Source organism: Sus scrofa, chromosome 4 (assembly GCF_054392235.1).
Source record: "Sus scrofa isolate SSC_HxYL_T2T_F1_AM1 chromosome 4, Sscrofa_HxYL_maternal_Yorkshire_Landrace_v2.0, whole genome shotgun sequence".
NCBI classification, from domain to species: domain Eukaryota; kingdom Metazoa; phylum Chordata; class Mammalia; order Artiodactyla; family Suidae; genus Sus; species Sus scrofa.
In genome coordinates, this window is record NC_139386.1 from 91922444 (window position 1) to 91932844 (window position 10401).

A 10401-nucleotide genomic window follows, 5' to 3' on the forward strand; every position below is an offset into this window, starting at 1 on the left:
CTTAATAAGCCCTGAAGTACACAAAACATGGATAGAAGCCTAGGAAAAGTAGTACAGTGTGCAAGAATACAAAGTAAACAAATTAACTACTCTCCTGAATAAAATGTGCACATTCTGACAAAAAAAAAAAAAAAAAAAAAAAAAAAGCCTTCTTATGGAACCTGATCTGGTTTCCAAGAAGTAGGAATGGGTGTTGTGAGGGGAGGTAGGGAGCAGTATGGCAAAAGAGGGGGGGGATAGAGAAGGGGGATGGGGAGAGAGGGGAGAGAGACTGAAAACAGAGTAAGACGCTCCTTGCTTTCATTCTTGGCTCCCATGGACACAGCCCAGGAGCACTGCGTGCCCCTCTAGGGGAGGGCTGGAAGCTGGCAGGCTTCCTTAACTCGAGGAGTTATTTCAAGCTCTGGGACTGGTGCCCACACCCAGGGAGTTAGCATTCCTGACCAAGGAGGTGGCATCGATGAGAGCTTTCAAGTATATTCATCATTCTCCCCTGCAGCCCTCTCCAAAGACCCCTCCCCTCCCTTCTTCCCCAACACTAAACCCCTTCATTTACTGAAGAAAAACAGGCTCATTAATCCAGGCTCAGCCTGGCATACCAAAAGAAGCAGGCAACAGTTTTACGGTGAGAACCCTGGATTTGTAGGTAAGTGCTACTCACCGTGTTCTTCAGTAAAAGTTTATTCTACACTTTAGGCTGAAATCAAGCTGTCTTAAAATTTCTTTCCTGTGTCCTGACCTTATCTCCCTTTTAATACTAAGTTTTTTCCAGTGTTATTATAATCAAAGCTTTTTGATAACAGCTGATTTATATCTCAGGTACGTATTGTGCTCTTAGCTCTGAGATACATATTGTGAAGGATGCAAAGAGGAGGAAAAATGGGTGTCCCTGACTGTTAGTGCAGAGTTCAGAGGAGGAAGATGGGTGAAGGCAGGAAGAGGAACTCCTGCACAATCCAAGTGGTCTCACCAGAGCTGCCCAGACTACTTGTTCTGAATGCCTATATTATTTTGTGACCAGCAGATCCTACTCTTTCTACTTTTTGCAATATTGATTGCTCAGATTCGGCATGTACCATTAGACTCCAGAGTTGAAATCTGAAAGTTCTTTGAAAGCAGGAATTGTTTCTCATTCACCACTTTTCTTAGCCCTCAGCACAGCTCTTGGCACATAGCAGAATTACAGGCTACTATGTGTGGACCTGCACATACATGAATTAGTGAACTAAAGGGGCCCTAGAATGGCTCTGTCCTAAGTCCCCAAATCATTTACAGACCTCTGAACAGGCTTTCAAGGAGTCTCTAAAGAACAGTAGAAAGGACTTATAGGATGAATAATGCCTTATGTATGGAAAGTGTTTCTATTATTTTTGCCCAAAAAGTTGTTCATATTCTTTTTATTTGATCTTTGCAGCAATCTCATTGGTGGTTGTATAGGGAAACTATCGTCTATCACTATATTATTGGCAAGGAGACTGAAGTTCAGAGCAGTTTGCTCTCAATACTTCTGTGTCACTCTGGAAACTCATGTTGCCATAGGGCAGTTTTCCAATAGTGTGACTTCATCTGACCTGGCAGCTGTGCGTTTAGAAACACACGGGATTCAAACACTGATCTCTGATTCAAAGCCAGGGGACAGAGTTCCTGTTTTGCTTTCTCAGGTCTGTCACAGTGCCTGGAAGAATCTTGTTCTGTCATCTCTAGACCATGAAGAAGATGGAGAGACACATGGTTAGGGGACCACTGCATAAGCACTTCGATTTGGAAAGGAAGAATGCCAAGCAGGCTGAAGCCAGACTCAGCCAAAGACTGCAGAGATTAGACGATATCTGCCTGTACTATGTGAAATCGTTGACCAGAGAGCAGAGACAGCTCCAGAAAGAACTGCAGAGGTTGCAGCAAGGTAGGCTTCCAGGACAGGGAGGGGAAGAGCAGGGCAGCAAGCCAGTATTTGGCTGTGGCGAAAGTAACATCCCCATCTCATGATGAGGGCCCTTTCAGAGACATGGACACCAAGGAAGTGAGAACTTCTCATTTCAACCTGGACTTTAGGCCACCCACCCTCCCATGTCCCACCCTTCCTGGATTACACACCTCCCTAGAGCAGCCCACATGCAAAGCCAGCACTTCTCAGGTTCCCAGTCACGTCAGTCTTTGAAATGAACTCTTTCTGGCTTGAAGCCTTAGTGTTCTACCCTCTTATTTTATTTTCATTCTGCTTTCCTTTCACTATATCTGGGTTGACTTGGTTTCACCTCTTTTCTATGCATGGTCAACAAACATTCATCGAGTAACTATAATAATGTGCAAGTCATCTTATGAAAGGGAAGCAAAAAACAAACAAACAAACAAACAAAAACCAAAAAACCCAACCAAGTCCCTGGGATTAGTGACCAGAGACCAGTGTGCAACAATGGCTGAGCTCTGATAGGCCTGAGCAAGGAGCATTTGGCAGTTTTCAACACTTACCAGTCTCAGAGTCAGGCCCTTTCTTTCTTCTGCAGAAAGTGAATTTCCCAACTACCCTCCTTATACTCCAAGGTGTACTCATACTAGAGTCTTTTTTTTTTTTTTTGTCTTTTTGCCATTTCTTGGGCTGCTCCTGCAGCATATGGAGGTTCCCAGGCTAGGGGTCGAAGCGCAGCTGTAGCCACCGGCCTATGCCAGAGCCACAGCAATGCGGGATCTGAGCCGCGTCTGCAACCTACACCACAGTTCACGGCAACACCAGATCCTTAACCCACTGAACAAGGCCAGGGATCGAACCCGCAACCTCATGGTTCCTAGTCAGATTCGTTAACCACTGAGCCACAACAGGAACTCCAACATTAGAGTCTTCGGATTTTGCTTGGAGTATAAAATTTTGCATAAGTAATGGTTATGCACTGGTACTATGATTTCTTTGTATTCTTAAAAATACAAAGGGCAAATATTTCTTTCATTTCCCCAGTGAGGTCTCTTTACTCAGAGGCTGTGAACTCGTATTCTTTTTACTAATCCCCCCCCCCAAAACCTCTGCTGCTAGAAAATTATCCTTTCCAAATGTACACATCACTTAGAAGACTATCCAATTAACATAGACTATGTGGTTTAGTAGTTATAAAAGAATAATGCTACTAACGTCCAAAGCTAGTTTCTATCTAGTAGCTTCTGATCATCACAGAAAGAAGGGCTGCACAATGGTATCCAGAATCTCAGAGTTTCCAAAGCTCCCTATACCATTCACTAAAACAAGAAAAATAAAACTGCCTGCTCAGGGATTTCATCCTCATCCACTAAAGCATGGGGAATAAGAACACAGACTGTGGACCCAGATTGTCAGTGTTGGAATCCTGACTCTATCACCTAACAGCTATGAGGCCTGGGGCAGCTTACGGCACCTGCCTCTGCCTCATTTTCCTCCAATGTAAAATGGAAGTGATGTTTCCTACCTCATGAAGTCATCTGAGGATTCAGTGAGCACTTGGAACAGTACCTAAATGCAAAATAATGCTATATTAGTGCTTGCTCTTATCAATCAAGCAGTAAAAGATTGTTACAGGATTAGAACTCTTCTACTGTTCTGTTGAGAGTTGGCGTAGTTACACAATTTGTAGAAACTACATCTACTTTTCCCATAATTAAAATAATCGGATTTCAATATTACTTCAGCATAGAATGAATCTGTCTCAGCTCTTCAAAACTATAGCCCTTTCCTCCTGAAGGCAGGTGCAGGAGCTGCAAAAATGATGTAGCACATTTAAGAGGAAAGCCAGGTATCACAATTCAACGTAAAATTATTTAGGTCTAATAGAAGGACACTAGAGCTAAGAGTGATGTACAGATGTCTGGCCTGGGAATTATTTCTAACCTCTGGCTTTGGGTTTGAAAGAGGATTCTGAGCCAGTAACTGAATTTCTCTGCTTTCAGCTTCTCTGTCTGGAATAAATAATTACACCAAGGTAGAAATGAGAGCTCACATAACGGAAAAGAATCTTAGAAGACATTTGGTTGAATTCCACTTCAACTCTCAAAAAGGATACTGATACCTACTCTCAAAAGATCATGTGAGAGGAAGGTGGCTGTCCTTGATGATTAGAGAGTTTGCCTCAAGGACAGGTAGTATGAAGAGTCTAGACCAGGAGGCAGAAAACTTGAATTCAGGGCCCTCTGTCTCTATGTCTTTTGGAAAGTCACATCCTCTTTGAGCCTCAGATGTCTTGACAGTAAAACTAGGGAAGAAGGAAAGAAACAATGTGAATTAAGTCTCAGTATTTTGTCAGGCAGCGTACTAGGCAATATTTTCTCATGATTCATCTAAATTGTTATCAAGATTCAACTATGTGCCATTTGGTGTACTGTTTAAAATGCATAGTCCCAGTCCTCATCTGTAGAGATTTGGATCAGTAGGTTAGGAATTAGTTTCAAAATCCACATTTTTAACTGAGCTGATACAGATTATTCAGAGACAGGCATTTTATGGGCCAGACTCTATAGCAACTCAGATAGATGCAGATAAATGCAAATAGAAAAAATATGGTCTGTCCCCTCAAGATGATCACACTTAAATTGGAAGGTAGTTGTGCTTGTGAGAAATTATAACAGAAAATTATAATTGCTAAATTAAAGTTGTTTACAAAGTAGAACAAGAACATGGGAAGTTTCCTTTTTCCATCAAAGGGCCTCAGGTGATTTGTCCTAAAAGAGGTCCTTTGTGAGCAGAATCTTAGAGGATGAAGAGAATGAAGATGGGTGGGGGAGGGGTGGTGGGCAGTTTGTCATGAGGCCATGTAGAACAAGGCCATTCCTGGCAGAAGGAACAGTATGTCCAAAGGTGCATGCATGAGAATGACTTGCTACAAGCAAGTCAGTACTGCAGGGTTATAAGGCGAAAGGAGAAGGTGCAGGTACCATGCTTCAAGGCAGTGTCTCCAATCATAAATGGCTTATAGGTCTTCCCAAAAAATTATTTATTAAAAAAAATTTTTTTTAATTTTTAATGTTTTTTTTTTTCCATTATAGCTGGTTTACAGCATTCTGTCAATTTTATACTGTACAGCAAGGTGACCCAGTCACACATTCATATACACATTATTTTTTTTTAATTCTTTCAAAAAATTTAGATTTCACCCTATAGGGTTTGCAGGTAGAGAAATTACGTGTCCAAATGTGAGAAGGATCACGCTGGTGGCAGTGTTTGGGACTAGATTTCCAGAGTTCAGGCCAGTAAACTAGGGCATGGACCAGGTGAAATAAATAAGTATTTTGGGATATTTAAAAGTGAAATTGCATCTTGAGTGGACCAGTATCTTGAGATATTTAGAAAGTAGAATTGTCAGAGCTTTATGATTAATTATATGTTCAAGGTTAAAGAAAATCAGAGTCAAGAGTATGCTGCCTGGCACAAAGTAGGTATTCAAACATCCTTCTTAAATTAGATAACTGGATGGATACAGTTACCATATCTTCAGAGAGGGAACACTGGAGAAAGATCAAGGTTCAAAGACAATATACACTTATTTCTGAACTTGTTGGCTCTACTGATCTAATATGCACAAGAGTGAACTGGCTGGGAGAAATAGCTCAAAATCTCTTAGCTTATAGAAAATAGACTTTCACATGGAAAAGACCTGAACATTGAGAGAGATGCCACACACACACACACACACACACACACACACACACGCACAAACCTCTCACACTCAAGAAGACAACAAAAGAAGAGGGGTCCAAAAAGGAATCTTTTTTTTTTGACTACCTCACTAAGAAGTGATTACATAAAAGAATTTTAGGAGTTTAACATGAATTCTAGGCCCCCTATCTCATCATTTCCTTGGTCTGGTCCTACTAACCCAGTGTAGATTTAGAAACTCACTTCGTTTAAGCAAACTAGTATAAAACTTTCAACACCCCCAGTGACCAATTCATGAGATGTCTTGAAAACAAACAAAAGATCAGCTATGACTACAGGATGCTGAAACATTAACTCAAAGAGTGAAAAACCCACTTACTCATGGCCAGCAGTTACAACTCTGGCTCAGGTGAGTGGAAGGTCACAGAATTGAGGTAAAAGAAACAATAGGGCACCAGCTCTGGGTATTGCTCACACCCAAGTCATTTTGTTTTGAAAATACCATGCTTGCCAAATAAAACATTCAAACAAAACCTCCAGGGTGTGAGCCAGTTTAAACTTCTAATCTCTGTGTTTCTAAATCCTCATTAACATATTCCAAGTAAACATTGGGGAACTGATCTCGATTTTTCTGTTCCCTTTCATCATGCCAGATCAGCCTATTGTGCAATGTGATCCAGTGATATTCATACACTGGTTCTCTGCCCAGAGAAGTAAGTTTCCAGTCTTCAGCATTCTTTTCCTTCTTCTCTTACTGTATTCATTTTTTAGGGCTGCCCTGACAAGGTACAAGAAACTGGGTGGCTTAAACAACATAAATACACCCTCACAGTTCTGTAGGTTTGAAGTCCAAAGTCAAGGTATTGACAGAATTTGTTTCTTCTGAGGGCTGAGGGAAGGATCTGTTTCTGGCCTTTTATTTTCTTTAAATTTCCTTCCTTCCTTGCTTTCTCTTTCTTTCTTTCTTTCTTTCTGGCTGCACCCACAGCATATGGAGGTTCCCAGGCCACAGATAGGGATGGAATCCAAATTGCAGCAGCACCCTACACCACAGTTGCAGCAATGCCATGTCCTTAACCTGTTGTATCAGAGCAAGAACTCCCCAGGCCTTTTCCATTTGGTTCTAGATGGCCATCTTCTCCCTGCATTTCTTCCCATCTCCTTCCCTCTGTTTGTGTTTCTGTGCCCAAATTCCTGTTTATGATAAGGACACCAGTCCTATTGGACTAGGGCTCCCTCTCATGACCTTATCTTAACTTGTTCATCTCTATAAAGGCCCTATCTCCAACTGAGGCCCCATTCTGAGATACTGGGGGGTTAGGAATTCAACATAGGACATTTGGGGAGGATACAGTTTAACCCATAACACATATTAATTAACTCAAAGCAGAGATCATCAAGAAAAAGTTCTCCTCTTACTTTGGGAATGGAAGTCAGAAGAGACCAGAAGATGTTCGTATGTTCTCATCACAGGGAGGGCAGAAGAACCGAGTTCCACAGGCTAATAAAGTTAGGTAAGAAAATGCTTAAAAACTCATGGATATGGCATGGAACCCTTCTTCCCACCTGACCTCTTTAAGTTTGTCCTGATCCTGAGAAGGTGCTGCCCTTTCTTTCTTAAGCAAAGCACCGTTTCCCTGTATTTTTACCCATTCTCTCCTTCACCTCCTTCTCACCCACATTATTACCTCAGCTAATACCACAATGAAAGGGGCCATTGTATAATAACTTGAAAATTATAAACACAAGCCTCTTCATCAGTTTTCAGAGAACTTTCTTCTTTTTACCTCCTTTGCCAGAGCACTGACAACCAATCCAACCCAAGAAATATACAAAACCAAGCCCAGGATGCCTCCTTTCCATCACGCTGGTCCCATGGGCTCCATGAAAAGGAAAAGGCAGCCTTTATCTCAGAATAACAGAATGTCCCACTTCCTAGAAGACAAGCCACAAGCTCAAGTGAAAGACTCTGTAAATCCACTGCAGGGCAAAGACTCCAACAACAGCATCTCTCTTCTATGTCGAGATCAATCTGTCTCCACCCACACCCTCGACCAAGGCCCCAGTTCCAGTCCAGCAGGTGATAGTGGAAAGGCACACGGTGATGAAACCACATCAAATGATGCCAACATACAGCCAGACCACAACACTGAGAAGCAGATCCCCCCAAACCCCATGGAATGTGCAGAAAACTTCAAAGGCCAGCCCACAACGTCAACCTACTCAGAGTTGTTTGCAAAGGCCAGAAATGCTCACTACCTCCGGCACAGGGTCCCCCCTGAGTCTGAGAGGTTGCTTAGCATTGGGGAGATCTTTGGGCACAAGGAATCCTCCCTCTAGAGCAGAAAATGGATGTGAGAACAGGGTGACCATCTAGGTTACTCCCTCTCTAACCGCCTAATGTAACATCACAATATCATATGTCATAACCACTAAATAATAAAAGGGCTTCTCAAGCAACTATAGTAAGCAAATATGTATACTTTTTATCATAAATCCTAGGGGTTCTTTTTCCTTTTACAGGAGTATGATCTTTCACTGAATGAGTAATGCTAGTATGAGAAATGAAGAGAGAGAATCTTCCAAAACCATTTTAAGCAATGTATACATGTTGCTAATGGTATCAAAAGTATGAATCTACATTGATGCTTAGACTTCCCCTGAAAGGGAAATTATTAAGGGTCCTGCTTACCTTTGCCACCCTCTTCACATAGGAAATTCTTATGGTGCCACCTGCTGGCAAAATGGCATAGCTCTTCTGTTTTTTTAATTTAATTTTATTATTTTATTTTCTTTACATTTTTTAAATTAAAGTTTAGTTGAGTGACAGTGTTGTGCCAATTCCTGATGTAAAGCAAAGTGACCCAGTCATATACACACACACACATATATATATATATACTTTATTTTTCTCATATTATCTTCCATCATGTTCTATCCTAATTGGTTGGATAAAGTTCCTTGTGCTATAGAGTAGGATCTCATTGCTTATCCATTCTAAATGTAATAGTTTGCATCTTCTGTATGTTTTCATTTCACATAAAAAGGTAAGAATAAAAACTCGATTGAAAATATGGGCATAATATGGTCTGTAAATAAAAACTTCTCTCCCACCAATGGTCTGTGCTCTTTTTTTTTTTCTTTTTTCATGTTTTAAAAGTTTTATTGAAATATAGTAGATCTACGATGTGTTTATTTTTATTGTACAATAAAGGGATTTCAGTTATACATATACACATATCCATTCTTTCTCAGATTCTTATCCCATGGGGATTATCACAGAAGACTGAGTAGAGTTCTCTATGCTATACAGTAAGTCCCCACTGGCCATCCATTCCACATATAATCATGTGCATATGCCGATCCTAAAGCCCCAATCCATCCCTCTTGTGTTTTCTCTCTCTTTTTTTTTTCTTTTTATGTCCATACTTGCAGCATATGTAAGTTCCCTGGCTAGGTCACGTCAGAGCTGCAGCTGCCAGCCTATGCCACAGCCAAGGCAACACCAGATCCAAGCTGAATCTGTGACCTCTGCTGCAGCTTGCAGCAATGCCTAATTCTTAACTCACTCAGTGAGGCTAGGAACTGAACCCACATCCTCACCGACACTATGTCAGGTTCTTAACCCGCTGCAACAGGAACTGCTTGTGCTCTTTTTTGAAGACCTTTCCTTCCTCCTTTTATTTTCAGGTAGCTGCATTTTGGTTTTTCTCATTCCCCTTTCAATCTGCTCTTTGATAAGCGGATCTCTTAGGATCTTTTTTGGACCCTAATTAAAGCTTAATGAACAATTTACAAGAAACGTCCTCCCTCTAACATTTTCTTCCAAGAATCAAAGTAACAAGGGGAAGGCAGGCCAGGGGCAACAAAATTGATTGATGAATATGTAATTGATTTACATCAGCCATGACTGGGCTGGCAAGAACAGGAGCACTCAGTATGGAGAACCTCCTTTACAAACTTCCCAAGCCCTTTATTATGTGTTCTTTCTCTTTGTCTATCTCCATTACAACCACCCACCAAGGGTGAGTTCTCAAAATGATTCATTCCTCTTCTAAATGGGCCCTTTCTCTGTGCTGGCCTTTACTTCAGGACAGGGCCATCGCCAAGACAGCAAAGGACTTGGCCTCAGCCTAGCCTCTGCTCCACTTGATTGATAGACCCTGTTCCAAGTACATTTCTGTCTTGTGAACTCGAGAAATAAACATTCTGCATGTTCCTCCTTGTTATTGCACTTATATCTTCATATATCTGATGGAGCCAGATCTGCTTGTACTTCTAAATAAAATTTTATACATTCTCTTTCAAATGACATTTCACACACTGTCACAAAATTGTGCATATACAAATCTTCTACCTACATAGATTTTATTCTTATAATTTAGTCTAATACCTTGTCCTTCTTCAATGCAATGGATACAATACTTTTATTGGTACAACTCAACACAACCAGAGCTAAAGCTGGTGCACAGAGCCTTGCTTGTCCTAACCCATTAAATTCTAAAGAACAGTTTAAATCCTTAAACTTCACAAGCCACACTGAGTTCTAGGATGGCTCTCACCCGGTCAGCTTAGTCATTCATTCATACCAGAGGTCTCAACAGAAGGTAAGTGTGCTCGCTCCCCAAAAGACCTTTGACAAGGTCCAGAGACATTTTTGGTTGTTGAGACCCAGGTGAGGGGGTTGAAAGACCCTGTTCTATATAGCATCACATTAACTCTTTGCAAAGCCCTCTGAAGTAGGAAGAGATAATTTCTCCCATTTTACAGAAAAATAATTGTGGTTCACA

At 41.2% G+C, this 10401-nt stretch overlaps 1 protein-coding gene across 1 annotated transcript; it reads left to right on the forward strand.

Moving 5' to 3' along the window:
* Positions 1 to 576: 576 nt before the first annotated feature.
* Positions 577 to 8071, forward strand: CCDC190 (coiled-coil domain containing 190). The gene is given in 5 exon segments (XM_013988080.3): positions 577 to 646; positions 1662 to 1903; positions 6999 to 7125; positions 7411 to 7944; positions 7946 to 8071. Coding segments are annotated over 4 exon segments (900 nt in total). The 5' UTR covers positions 577 to 646; positions 1662 to 1707; the 3' UTR covers positions 7989 to 8071.
* Positions 8072 to 10401: the final 2330 nt, after the last annotated feature.